Source organism: Dreissena polymorpha, chromosome 16, assembly GCF_020536995.1.
Source record: "Dreissena polymorpha isolate Duluth1 chromosome 16, UMN_Dpol_1.0, whole genome shotgun sequence".
Lineage (NCBI taxonomy): Eukaryota > Metazoa > Mollusca > Bivalvia > Myida > Dreissenidae > Dreissena > Dreissena polymorpha.
Window position 1 is genome coordinate 14,902,272 of NC_068370.1, and position 15,759 is coordinate 14,918,030.

The 15,759-nt window shown below is 34.8% G+C and overlaps 1 protein-coding gene across 1 annotated transcript; it reads left to right on the forward strand.

The window, feature by feature from the left end:
• Nucleotides 1–4,083, forward strand: LOC127862551 (uncharacterized). Its single transcript, XM_052401719.1, has 4 exons — nt 1–170; nt 1,332–1,521; nt 2,485–2,606; nt 3,774–4,083. The coding sequence occupies exons 1-4, from the start codon at nt 125–127 to the stop codon at nt 3,854–3,856; spliced, it is 441 nt and encodes a 146-aa protein (XP_052257679.1). The 5' UTR covers nt 1–124; the 3' UTR covers nt 3,857–4,083.
• The last annotated feature ends 11,676 nt before the right edge of the window (nt 4,084–15,759 follow it).

Below are 15,759 nucleotides of genomic sequence, written 5' to 3' on the forward strand. Positions count from 1 at the left end.
TACTTTATATTCATGTACTTAAACGGACATTCGACATACGTGGTCGTTTTTAATTCTGGTCACACTTGTATTAGATAACTGTGGACATTAAGGATATTCCTAATTGTTGCTGTACTTCTACAAGATGATCCATTTTCGTACGTTTGTCGTTCTCTTGATGGCCATTGTTGGTAAGTCGTCGAAATATTTACTTGCGTTCTTTCGTGTACTTATTAGCCTTTAGGCAAACTATTAATTATTGTGAACGTGGTATATCAAATAGATAAATTCATTTGATAATTTGATAATTCGTACACTTAATTTAATTACACACAAAAAGTGCATTCAATTAATATCCTCTTTTATTTTGAGCCACACTTGATTGTTTATAAAGGCCTTCATTGTTCAATTTTCCAAAAGCTTTCCAATTACTCGTGCGCCATTATAGACAAAAAGCGTACCGGCACTTTTGAAATGAACGTGAAAGTCGTATTAATAAAAAATTATGAATCGCAAATTTCCATATTCAGGCTTTAAGGGTATAGAACTGTACGACATTTTGATTTTCTATTCTCCTTCGCATATGTCTTACTGCCATGTTATTATGCATCAAAAAGCACAATTGGAGACAATTTAATTAATAATTACGGATTCTCTGACATTGCAAGTTGCAAATCCTCAACGTTATAGTGCGTTATTTTGTTCATAACCATTACAATTTATTCCCGCGCGAATCGAACCGCGACTTTTCGATTCTAAAGCGTAAGCCTCACCTTTACACCACATAGACCTTTGTCGTTATGATGTGCACATCAGACGAATTATTTTGTTTTTATTTTAAACAATTTATCGTAGTTTTACGCACACACTCTTATACCATTCGAGGTAACGGAAATGTAAGAAAGAAGGCGATATTACACGAAGTTCATTACAGGTCTAAAATTTTAGTTTGACTATTCTGCTAGTGTTTCTGACTAAAGTACTCTCTACTTCGTCGAATTATGGCTTGCTTGCAACAGCTTCATATCTCTGTTACAAACACATAATTTCAATTGGAAGTTCATGATTTATTCAGAGACATTTTATGACGTCACATACCAGCATTATTAATACTATTTGTCCAATAGTAGGTTAATGTTTGTCCCAAACAACGAGTACATATTGAATATTTTGTTCAAACTTGCGGCCTCGTTGTCACAGTAAAAAACAGCCCCACATAAATGACTGTTGTGACATTTATATGACCCTTCACGTTCAGCGACATACAAATGATTTCACATGAGAATACATGGCACTGATATAATTACTACAAACAATCATACACAGCACATAATAAAAGCAAGTATCGACAGGTGTGACGCTGGCCAGCGAATGCTGCGATGATTACTACGATGCTCTGAACAACTACAAGTCTGCCCAGTTTTGCAGCGACTTTTGCTGTGGCAGTCATCTGACAGGTCTCTTCTGCTGCTCGAACATTCTGCTGCAGACAGACGACTTGTACCGTTCAGACTTCTGCTACCTCTGGTGGACAAACAATATGTAAGTTCTAAAAGTCCTATAGAGTAATGTATACCTACACTAGGCAAATGTAAGAAGGTACCACGAGAACAACGTGCGTTATAACTGTTCCTAGTACTCATGGCTTTTTCTTGTACATGTAATTTATGTTGAACGTTTGGTCTGGAAGTATGTATAAGTATGTTTAATAATCATGTGCGATTTTTAAGGTCACATGTCTAAGAAGAAAATGCAATTATTTCTAATTTCCTTTTGGTGATTATATAACAAAACTTGCTTCAATCTTTGTTGAGTGCTTGCAGATTTTGTTGATGGATATATATGGTGTGTATACGTGTAGGTATTTGAAACGTTTAATTAACTTTTAGCATTTCGCATTTCAACGAACAATAACGCAAATGTTATGGTAAATTGCCCTCAGGCATTCATCTGCCAGGTTTTACATGATCGAAGGTTCACCAGATAAGCGCAAACAGGGGCGAAATCTTTTAAAATAGCGCTATAAAATTGACTTTTCGAAGAATTAGAGCCTTTAACTATGGTCAAAAAAGTATGCCCAAAAATGTAGAGGCACGAACATAAATTATTTTGGCTCAAAAGGGGGCGTATTATTTTCCTTCATTGTGGATAAAATGTATTATCATAATAATGTAGCAACTAAGATTTTTATTTGTCCAAGGCTCGCACATACAGTGTATTATTGAAGCCATTGACTCATTCCAAAACAGTTATATGCGTACTAAAGCCTGCTAAAGATTTATCTTACCGTGACCAGCCGCTATGGCATAACGCTTTATTGAAATTTCTTATAATTTAAGTAGTCGTACTGTTAAGTATTAAGTATATGTTGAGGATTTTTCAGATATATTATTAAGTTCGCATGTTTTAAGAATGAACCATGCATTTAATACTAAAGGGACAAAGATGACATCTCTAAACAAAGTTACGTCTATAGATAACACTGGTTGTTTCACTGTTTGACAGTTGGGCCCCAATCGTAACAGCAGTGGTGGGCTTGGCCATTGTGATCGCGTGCTGCGTATGCTGCTACAGGTGTTGTTGTCGAACCAATACCGTCTTCGTACAGGGCGGAGGTCCGTATATGGGTAAGTAGATTGTTACGTCAAAATTACTGGAGTGGTTTACATTACGAACTTTGAAAGTACAATTATATATGTGGAAAGTTATAACGAGTTTTATTGCTATTTAAAACAACATACAAACTCGAGTTTCATTTGATAAAACTCCCAGGTATATATATATATCGACACATCTATGAATACATTCTTTGGTAAAAACACAATTCCAATTATTCATGCGGAAAGCTATATATATATTATATATATAGGTATTTTGGAATTTTGTTTTAACCAATGAATGTATTCATAGATGTGTCGATATTGGCAAATGTTATCTAGATAATATTATAAGACCTCATGGTCAACCTTTATGAATCCTCGTACGCAAGTCCCGGAGTAAAACACTCGGTTTTCGTAGCACAATCCAGCCTCTTCTGTATATTTAGTCATTTTAAAAATGCTCACAATTTTAATATCAGAGCATCAATTTAGTTTTAAGACCGTGTCTTTCCAACAATAGCAAGGCAAGTTCATAGATCCCTTGCAACCTTGATTGTTTTTAAATCTTTGGGTATCAATCTTTAAGTCATATTTTGATCCGTAAACACTAAATTGTGTGTACTAATCTGGATATAATTCATTAAAAATATCTTTTAATAAATAAACAAACATTAAAATATTGTTTTAAAGTGAATACTTACTAAATTCTTGTCTTTTTGAAAAAAACATATTATTAACACAAGTTTTACCAATATATTTCTCCAAAGCAAATACAAATTTCACAGTTATATCTGTCTAAATACAGAAATCTTACTAAATCTATATAAGAAAAATGTCTTTATTCCAAGAATTTCGTAATGGCTGAATCTTGAGAACTGTAGAAATTATAGGAAATAATTACATATAATTCCAAGCGATACATACTAGGCGCCTCGTCCTGGGAAAACAGGGCTTAATGCATGTCCCACACAGACAAACCAGGCACGACGCGTTTTTATGGTTTCATTCGTTTTCAAAAGGGAAGTCTCTTCTAAGCAAAAAATCCAGCTAGGACTAAAAGTGACGTCCCTGATAAGCCCGTCCGGACTGTACCTTCTTATCTGGGACGACACTTTGCGCACATGCTTTAAACCCGATTTCCCCAAACGCGGTTCACTGCAATACTCGAATGCATAATTATGTGCTTGTTTTCAGGGGGCGGAGGGACAACCATTGTTCAGCAGACAACCAATTCGATGAATTCGATGCACTCTGGTTACGACCAGCCCAGATACTAAACACAGAGGTTCACATCTCAGTGTCACCCATTGAAATCAAACGTCTCACTGTGACCGTAGTCTTTATGGCATCACCTGACAACGTAGCAAGCTTGTTTTTGTATGCCCACATGTTTGATATCTATCAACATATGTCGTATCGTTTGTATATTTGATTTCCTCGATGAAGTAAATGTTGTTGAATGATCCTCTCTTTTTAATTTTGTGCAATAAAAATATTAAAATTATTTTTATGATTGAGTATTGCTATTTGGAATATAAATCAACCGTCGTTTTATTTTTACTGATGTAACTATTTAATTAAAGGAGCCTTTTCACAGATTTTGGCATATTTTGAAGTTTGTCATTAAATGCTTTATATTGATAAATGTAAACATTGGATCTTAAAAGCTCCAGTAAAAAATCAAGAATAAAATTAAAAAAGAGGAAAAAAATGTAGCCGGTACCAGGGCTCGAACAAGTGACCCTCGGAGTCCTGGAGTTAGACTGAAGTATAAACGTTTAAGCCCTCTCGGCTATTCCGCCGGATACACACAGTTTAAGTATTTTATACATTATAAAGGCAATCTTCGTAGTTTCGTAAATTTAAACGACAACAGAACTCTCCAAATTATTCAATCGTTTCGCGTTGCAACGCTTTATAATTTTTAGGTTTTCAAATCGTCAAAAGATACATATAATGGCTATATTGGACTATGGTAAATGTTCAGTAATACTGTTTCCTCACAAATATCATAACTAAAACGAAAATTTGCGAATCTGAAACAACTTTTTTCAATTTTGTCAATTTACCTAACCGTGAAAAGATCCCTTTAAGCCATGTTCAAGTGTTAATGCTGAAGTCCCGAAGTGCACATTGCGTAAACTGCCATAGTATTTTAATAGTATATTATATTATATGGAGAATAACGCTACGTACCGGTTCATAGTGAAATTTAGATACATTAATGTTGACATTTGCATAGCATTTCAGTAGTTCAACACAATTTAATAAGTGAATAACATTTATCGAGAAAAATACAAATACACTTGACACTTTTGATTCTCGATATCTGCTAAAATAATTGTGTCATGTACAGAAGGTTTAGTTGTCGAATCAAGTCGCGCTCATCTCGATTTAATAAGAGATTGCAATTTTTCAACAAGTGCCCAATTTTTAGAAATTATAAATGTATAAGTTTCGAGGTCAGAATTTAGGGCTCCTATAATGGCAAGCGGTTCGACGCATAATCCCCAGAAACTAGGTTTCTCATAAGAACCTAGGTTCTCATTCTGAGAACCTAGGTTTTCAAATGAGAACCTAGGTTCTTGTGAAAACCTAGGATGCCAAACGAGAACTTAAGTTCTCAGAATGAGAACCTAGGTTCTCATGAGAACCTAAGTTCTATGTGTCTATGAGAACCAATGTTCTCATGAAAAACCTAGTTTCTCATGAGAACCTAGGTTCTCAAGCGTAAACTAAGGTTTTCAAATGCGAACCTAGGTTCTCATGAAAACCTAGGTTCTCATGAGAACCTAGGTTCTCATGAGAAACCTGGTTTCTTGGGATTTCATAAACCTAGTTTCTCATGAGAAACCTAGTTTCTTGGGATTATGCGTCGAACCGCTTGCCATAATTAACCTCCAGTTGTCTCCCATTGCTTGGTACACGCTGGCGGCATATGTGTACAGTGATAAGCAATAGACGTGAAACAGTGAATGTTACTCTCCAAGAACATTTTTTAACAATGTTCAGACAATGCTAAGTAATATTCAACGAACCCTGTAGGAAACTTATCGAGGAATGAAATTAGTAAAGTAATCGGTCGACATTGGTCTGCACACGTTAATAAAAAATTAAACTGTTTATGAAATACACATTAATTGTAAATATTATTTTGAGACTAAAAATTGAAACAAATTCAGATCAATCGTTACATAATACATTGTTACAGCATTAAATGAGTTTCAGATATTCAGTTCCCTTGTTCGGGCCTCAAACGACTGTACGATACAGTTTTCTATTTTAAGTATGTATGTGATATAGTAACCAATCATTATGGTATAAAATACAAGTTTTATATCTATTAATAATGTGTAATAATGTATTATTCAATCGTAAGATATCGGCAACACTGAGAGAAAAACTTATGCACTAAAGACTTTGCAAACATATGTCAATAACTTGAGATATCTGCAAAAATAAAGTTCTTAACGGCGTGTTTTCATTCTGTCCAGCCCGTGTGTAATCATATGTGAACCCTATTGATCCTGCGCCCTGAATAATATCTGTCCCGTATTCCAAACGAGCAAGTTTACGCCGTCCGAGGCGTAATTCTGAAAACCTAGGTTCTCATGAAAACCTAGGTTTTCAGAGAACCTAGGTTTTCAGAGATCCTAGGTTCTCAGAGAACCTATGTTCTCATGAGAACCTAGGTTCCATGAGAACCCAGGTTCTCATAATGAGAACCTATGTTCTCATGAGAACCTAGGTTCTCTGAAAACCTAGGTTCTCAGAGAACCTAGGTTCTCAGAGAACCTATGGTTCCCAAATGAAAACCACGGGTTTTCGGCAAGCAGTTCGACGCATAATCCCAAGAAACTAGGTTTTTCATGAGAACCTAGGTTCTTATTCTGAGAACCTAGGTTCTCATGAGAGGTTGAATTATGTTTCTTTAAAGTGAACTAAAATAATTTATAAACGCAATGGCTAAACAGCAATTCCATGCTTCAGAGGTAATACGTGTTGTTATCATTCAAAATAAACATACATCCAAAAGGTTGGACAACCGTTTTCATTTGATTTCATGAAGAATAATGAACTTAAAATCGGCGAAACATTTGTCTTTCAGTTGGTGCCGAACGCTTTTTATCTTCTTTTCGTTTTTAAAGGAAACATATAGTTTACGTTTCCAGATTCAATAATACGTATGTATTTACGCACAGATTGTTACTCAATTTTTATAAAATGCACCGCTCATGACCGGTATTAGGGAATACACACCGGGTACTGGATTTCGGTGTTACTTTTCGGATTGGTTAACCCCATCAAAGTGAGAATTCGAAACAATGTTCATGTTTTTAAAAAATACAACCGTTGTTTAATGTTTTTTTCAGGATGATAATAAAAATCGGATATTGAATTTAATCTTATCAATTAATTGCATCAGTTGTTAGGCAATACCATTTGAAAACCTAGGTTCCATGAGAACCCAGGTTCTCATAATGAGAACCTATGTTCTCATGAGAACCTAGGTTCTCTGAAAACCTAGGTTCTCAGAGAACCTAGGTTCTCAGAGAACCTATGGTTCCCAAATGAAAACCACGGGTTTTCGGCAAGCAGTTCGACGCATAATCCCAAGAAACTAGGTTTTTCATGAGAACCTAGGTTCTTATTCTGAGAACCTAGGTTCTCATGAGAACCTAGGTTTTCAAATGAGAACCTAGGTTCTCATTAAAACCTAGGTTCTCATTTGAAAACGTGGGTTCTTGAAGCCATGTGCAATCTTCAAGCGAGAACCTCTCATGAGAAACCTAGTTTCTTGGGATTATGCGTCGAACCGCTTGCCATATCCTATAAGTATACGAAGAGCAATAATTATCACACAAAAATTGTCCATCGTCAGGTACGGGTACACAACTACTAACCTCGCATTTTACAATCGTCTTATTGTCTCCTCCATTCTAGGCCACGAGATGAAGCGAGGTCTGCGAGGCGATAAAAACTACTTCACAACATATAATTATATGGGCCGTGCTCTGTGAAAAACGGGTAAAATGCGTGTGCGTAAAGTGTCATCTCAGATTAGCCTGTGCAGTCCGCACAGGCTTATCAGGGACGAAACTTTCCGCCTTAACTAGATTTTTGATAAGAAGAGTTTTGTTTAAACGAAAAATATAATACAAGCGGATGTGTCGTCCCAGATTAGTCTGTGTGGACTGCACATGCTCATCTGGGACGTCACTTTAAGCACATGCATTAAACACCCTTTTCGAAGAGCACGGCTCATATATTAGCGAGTAAAAGAATGGTAACACGGTCTGAAAAATTAACCCATCCTAATCAAAAAAGACTGTGAAAAAAAACAACACTCAATTTACACAATTCAGATTTAAATGTTTAAGCCCCACTATCACTCAAAATCAACGAATATTTCGCAAAATATTTCAAAAATAAAGTTAATACATAAAAAAATCAGCGTTTCTTACAACAATAGCCACATTTTCAATGCAAGCTGTGGTCGGATAAAATATTTAACGAAATACAAATCTCCCTTTTTAATTTGTTGTGTGACAATAATTATATTAAATGTTAATTTCCCGCGACGATATCCGAACATTTACGAGCGAACGCGAGATTGGCTTCGAGCAGTGTCGGTAGAACGACGTAGCTCTCTTTTCATCTGATCTTTTTGTTTACAAACAGACAGAAATTTATTTTATCTTCTCAGCTCTATAAACTTGAATTATGTTTCTTTAAAGTGAACTAAAATAATTTATAAACGCAATGGCTAAACAGCAATTCCATGCTTCAGAGGTAATACGTGTTGTTATCATTCAAAATAAACATACATCCAAAAGGTTGGACAACCGTTTTCATTTGATTTCATGAAGAATAATGAACTTAAAATCGGCGAAACATTTGTCTTTCAGTTGGTGCCGAACGCTTTTTATCTTCTTTTCGTTTTTAAAGGAAACATATAGTTTACGTTTCCAGATTCAATAATACGTATGTATTTACGCACAGATTGTTACTCAATTTTTATAAAATGCACCGCTCATGACCGGTATTAGGGAATACACACCGGGTACTGGATTTCGGTGTTACTTTTCGGATTGGTTAACCCCATCAAAGTGAGAATTCGAAACAATGTTCATGTTTTTAAAAAATACAACCGTTGTTTAATGTTTTTTTCAGGATGATAATAAAAATCGGATATTGAATTTAATCTTATCAATTAATTGCATCAGTTGTTAGGCAATACCTTTTGGACGGGATATGATTACTTAATATGTTTTTTAAAGCTGTCACGATTTTGAAGTGAACTAGATTATTAAAGCCACACACTTTGAAATGAAAAACATGGCATAGTAAATTTAGGTAAAAATAAGAAACATATTTTATCTATGCCAATTAGAATACATCTGGTGGTTACAATGTAGAAATCCGTCTTTTTACGCTTTAAAATATAATCGCGTTTGTCGAAATGGACGTATACGTCTAGAAATCCTACTTTCGGTTTTAAAAGCGGTACCGTTTGAAAAATAATAAATTACTTGCCAACTAGGCTATAGATTTAATTTTATCTATGCCAATTAGAATATATCTGGTGGTTACCAGGTGAAAATCCGTCTGTTTGCGCTTTAAAACTTACAAATAATCGCGTTGTCGAAATGGACGTTTACGTATAGAAATCCTACTTTCGGTAAAATAAATAAATAAATAAATTACTTGCTAACTAGGCTAGATCTATAGACTTAATGACAGTTTTTGCACACTTTCAAATTGTATCTATATGTATTGATTAACATGTATTTCATTTCAAGGTGTGTGGCTTTAATGACGTTATGCCTTATTCCACTCTGAAGACCGGTAAACAGAAACAGGAAGCATTACAAATGGCAGAGAAAACGTTTTGTTGAGTAGAGAAAAACATACAAATCGAAAATATTGAGTCTTTTGCCCATCAAAATAATACTTGTTGAACCATTAGTATTTTAAAGGGGACTTTTTACAGATTTTGGCAAGTACTGGAAATTTTTCATTAAATGATTTATATTGATAAATGTAAACATTTGATACAAACAGCTTCATAAAACAAACCAAGAATGAAATTTAAGAAAGAAAAAAAGTTACCCTCAACTGGGCTCGAACCACTGACCCCTGGAGTAAAAGTTTATCGCATAGACCACTCGGGCATCAATGCTCATACAATTAGTGCTGAATTATACTTTAAATAAGCAATCCTCGTAGTATCACAAAATATAATGACAACAACAGAGCTCTCAAAATTATTCCATCGTCTCGCGTTGCAACGCTTTATAGTGTTGAGGTTTTTTAATCGTCAAAAGATGCATAAATAGTGGATATTTAAGAGCGTGGCAAATGTTCAGTATTACTGTTTCCTCACAAATATCCTAAGTACAATGAAAATGTGCGAATCTGAAACATTTTTTTATTTTGTCAATTTACCAAAAACGTGAAAAAGTAAAAGTGTATCGTTGACCTGTGCGACTCAAGGGCGAGTTCCCCAAACTGTGATATTTTGTTATCTTTTATTCCAAAAAGGCATTAAAAATGGCAAGGAGTTCGACTCTAAAGTGTTTATAACCTCACACAATTGTTCATATTTTCGTAATATTATGCTAGTCAATTGTTCCTAGAGTTTGTATCTGTCGAATGACTTCTTCGTAGAAATTTGTTCTGTCTTTTCGAATTTTACTCGGGTCATTTTAACATCAAGAATCTAGGCAGAAGGCCAGAGATATTGTGTCAATATCGATGCGTTCTAGAACGTTCCGAATAGTTGCCAATGATTGGAAGATCAACCCGAATCCGCAACAAGTGGAACATTCTGCCTCTAAACACTATCAAAGCGCTCAAGGCACCGCAGTTGTTCGCAATTTGATAGTATGCAATAGCAGTCACAGAAAAGGAAGTTCGACCTTTTATATTATGCAAATCAAACGGCCATGAACAATACAACCATAAATATAATTCCACTTAAATTGTCTACAGGGGCAAGGTTTTGCTTCTTCGGAGTGAGATTTAGCAAACACCTCAAGGAAGAAAAATAAAATTTACAATCTCTCATATTTTTTCAGGACATACACAAACTGATTTCGATTAAAATGATAAAGTTTAGTGTTTTTTTTTAATACTTCAAAAGCGTATACAAATTTCCTGCAACTGAACGGGAGGAAATATTCACGATGAGGAAATTACACCCCTATTTTTAATTAGTAGGCTAAGTAATGCTTTCATTAGGCAAAATAAAAGAGAAACAAACTATTATTATTTGAACACTTAAAAGTACTGGGTTCCGTCAGCCACCTATACGATGACGCGTGTGTGTATTTAGCAGTTTATGAGGTTCTTCCGCGCCTTATGCTGTATTATGTATGAACCCGGATTATATTCCAGCACTCCTACCTAATTAATTTACAAGACTAACGAAAATAAAGACTGACTTTTGAATTATAGCTGTATTTTACAGCTATTTAGTTGTTACTGAAAGATTTTGAATTTAGAGTACCCGCAGCTAGAAACCCTACCAGTCCTGGGCCCGTATTCACCAACCGATTCTTAGACTTAAGAATAAAGAATAGACTTAGAACCAAGAAAAATGTGTTCAGTGTTTGAATATATACAGGCCTCCACTGTTGTTTATTTCATTTACAAAATGTTCTATATAAAAAATATTATAGATAGAGATGTTTACTGCAGAGTTTGACTCAAAATTAAAGAAATTCTTGAATATTCTAATTTAAAGAATTTTCTTTATTCTTAGACTTAAGTCTAAGAATTGTTTGGTGAATATGGGCCCAGTATGGTGTCCACCAACCAATCTCACATGGCTCGTTGGCTAGCGTAATTAAGGCATTGTCTGCGCAGTTGCGTATTCTGGTCAAGGGCTGCGCTGTCCGCTATAAATCACGCAAGGTTTCGTGGTCTCATAAGGTATCTCCTGACCTACTACGAGATGCGCTGGCTGGACCATGGATACGCTTGCCACATATGGCAAAAGACCCATTTTCGCATGACGCGGGTCTTAAAAATATAGTTGTTTCTTATTAATGAAACATCTAAGAACATTAATTTTCGTTAGAAAAGTGAGGTCCAACTTTATATAGCAAACTGGCAAAGTACGGTACTCTATTCAGTCTTTTAAGAATGATTTCCATACCGACTGAACGAGTACGGCAAAGTAGCAGAAACCAGTAAAGCGCTATCAACGAGGTTACGCAAAAGACGCATGATAGTGAAATGCAATTTCGACATCCCGTTGTTGATCAGCAGTCGTTTTATTTTTCCTTGACCTATTAATAGCCTCAGATTTGCAATCACATGTGCTGCGCAAAAATACCACTTGACTGACGTAGCACATAGTGGACTATTTAAATAACTCATAACTTACTATTCCGCGACACGTATAGTTTAAAAAATGTAGTTTTTTTACTGTTTCTTTTATACGATCCGTTCAAAATTATTCCATTTAACACGATATTCATATTATGGGTCAATTAGTGAATGATTGTAGTTCAAGAACTGAAACCGCGCCGCGAACTCTCTCTGCGCGGATGCGGCAGTTATCAGGTTTTGGGTCTCTTACAATTCTGACTTGCAAAACTTGTTATTAACCTTCGTTTAGTGAACAACTAAAAACTCCCAAATGTAACCAATTTATGCATAGCGTCTAGAAAAAAGGCCATGGCAAACAGCGTAGACCCAGATGAGATGCCGCATGATGCGTCGTCTCATCTGGATCTGCGCTGTATGCTTAAAGGAATTTGTGTAAGAAATATTCTAAATATAGAGATATGCTAGATATACCTATTTTTGGAAATAAATTGATCCAATTTAGGATGATGGGAGAGTCCACTTGGCATAAATGGGTTAAACTCGATATACGATTCCGATCAACCACGAAGTGGTTTCAGCAGGGTAATAGTCCCAGATCGTCGCTTAGAAACCCCTTAACACATAAATTCGGCAAATCGCTTCTGAACCCTTGTGAAGGTTTACGGTAAAATCAAAATATAATATATATAAGCTGTCGTTGATGTCGGAGGTCGTAGAAGGGGCCAAATTATGAATTTGGTTTATTTACAACCAACATTTTAGCATTTAGTAGCGTTTAAGTAGTTTATCGTTATTGTTTGTCAACAGGAACATTTAATTGTTTAATTTCTTATCTCTGACAAAGGCAATTATAAACATCTTACATTGTCACCGGCCTTACATACCTTGAAACTGTGCAAAAACGGGATTACATAAATATATAGCCTCCTCCCCCATCGAAAATCTTGGAACCGTGGCAGTACTATCTTTAATTTTAAAATGAAATAAAATATATTACGTTGATAATAAAGAACTTAAATAAAACATAAAGATAAGAAATGTTGCTAAAAAGATTGACAATAGATTAATTTGATATGGTTACACTTGAATCTCATTAATGTATTGTTTTGTAGATGTGTTTACATTGTTACAATATACACGTAAACGGATAAATACGATGACACTAAATTGGTCGAAATTTCCATTCGAGTGAAAAGTATTTTATTTTGTATACCATAAATAAATATCTGTATATTTTACTTAACTTCGTATTCATGTATAGCTTTAAGATTGAGAAAAACAATGTTGACATAAAATTCGTTTATACTCGCTGTTAGCACGAACTTTCTATGTATAGTAATTAATTAACATGATTTCACGCCTAACTTTATACAAATATCAAACCGAAATTGGTAAACCAATTTATTAATATACGTCTTCCTTCCTTTGTACAATGTTTTCAACTACACAGGGAGTTTTAAGCTGAATCAAGAATATTTAGCAGGTAAAGCAATTAAGGCATTAAACGTACTATTGCAACATTGTAAAAAGTACGATCTAAAGCCAAAGATACTGTGTCAACTTTTTGATTCATTTGTTGGCTCTATACTTAAATATTCAGCAGAGGTATGGGGATTTACGCAATCAAAAGAACTAGAGAGAATACATCTGAAATTTTGCAAACGTATTTTAAAACTTAAAGCTAATACATCTTATGCGGGCGCATATGGGAAGTTAGGTCGATACCCTCTGTTCATTACAAGATATATACAAATTATTAAATACTGGAGTAAAATTATACATACAGATAATATTATTATTAAAAAGGTTTATGAGCAGGCCAAAGCAGATTGTAACGCTGGCTTAAAAAAATGGGTATATAATGTTAAGTTATTGCTTAGCAATCATGGTTTCTCTTATATTTTTGAAGACGCTAAAAATGTAGATTTTAAATCATTTATTTTTTTTTAATTTTATTTTTTTATACCACATTTATATAGCGCCCTTTTCATACTCGAGATGTGCGTTCAAAGGCGCTTTACAGTTTTTCCCTGATCACTGGGTCATAAGTCGTCCGTTAAAGGGGCCTTTTCACAGATTTTGGCATTTTTTAACTTATTCATTAAATGCTTTATATCGATAAATGTAAACATTGGATCGTAAAAGCTCCAGTAAAAAATCAAGAATAAAATTAAAAAAAGGAAAAGAACATTGCCCGGAACAGGTTTCGAACCAGTGACCCCTGGAGTCCTGCCAGAGTCCTGAAGTAAAAACGCTCGAGCCTACTGAGCTATTCCGCCGAGTACACGTACTTGACGTATTTTATACCTTATATAAACAATCTTCGTAGTTTCACAAAATTTAACGACAAAAACAGAACTATCCAAATTATTCAATCGTTTCGCGTTGCAACGTTTTATAATTTTTAGGTTTTAAAATCGTCAAAAGATGCATATAATGACTATATTAGACCATGGTAAATGTTCAGTATTACTGTTTCCTCACAATTATCATAACTAAAACGAAAATGTGCGAATCTGAAACAACTTTTTTCAATTTTGTCAATTTACCAAAGCGTGAAAAGATCCCTTTAACATCTTGGCGCTGTATGCAGCCACGGCACATTAGCTTATTTCCCTCACAGGTACCCATTTATACACCTGGGTGGAGAGGAGCAGTTGTGGGATAAATTTCTTGCCCAAGGAAATTCCAGCGGTCAGGGCGGGACTCGATCCCTAAGCCAGCGTCCTACCATTAGACCACTGCTCCCAGTATTTTTATACAACGTATCTTTGACAATTTTATTCAGGAATGGTCCCAGAGCATGCAGACAAACCATGTTCTTACTACTTATGTACTTTTCAAAAACAATTTGCATTACGAATCATACCTCGATTTACTACCTAGCAGCCTAAGGTTGTTTTTCTGTAGGCTAAAACTATCGGTTCACCCACTAAGAATACAAACCGGTAGATATGGTAGAAATAGAATTGCTAGGGATCAGCGTTATTGTTTATTTTGTAATTCACATGATATTGAAGATGAATATCATTTTATGCTTATATGTCCATTTTTTGAAGGAGATACGTAAAAAATATGCACCAAAGTATTATTACCAACGCCCATCGATGTTTAATTTTTTTGAAATGTTGGGCATTGATAACAAAACCAAATTAATTAAAATTTCTCTTTTTATTAAATACGCATTAAATAAAAGAAACTCATTGTTAAATGTAAGTTCATCCTCGTAAAACAAGGACACATACTTTAACATTTTTTATATCACAATATGTATGTATATCACAATAAAATGTAATAAGTTTTATAATAAAGACCAGGTATACCGTATATACAGGTATACCGTAGTTACTGTAAATATATGATAACCGTGACATGAATGTTCTTAAGTATGCTTTGTTTGTTTTGTTATATTGACGATGTACATTGTGCAAGTCATAATAAAACACATGTTCTGTTACAATTACTGCAACCGATATACTTTTCTTGCGACTGTTTGCTTGGTTTTCGTGCATTGCAGACGCGTGTGATAGGGACGGGAAAGCATTTGAGATGAATGAAACTGAGTGGTCTTTTAATTAGAAGCCCTTATCTAATTTAATATCGTAAACAATTTAAGGGGAGGGGGGGATAAAACAGATTGTCTATAAAGACAAATATAATGCATTATGATGAAGACTTACATCCCAGTCAGGTAACAATATTTCACGTAAAATACAGATAATGTGCGATATGAGTAATACTCACGTATAAAATTAAAAAAACATGGACACGCTCTGAAGATATTTCCTTTGTATGAAAAATAGAGCTGTGCGTAAGTTTGGTTTGTTTAGTTTAATCAGAT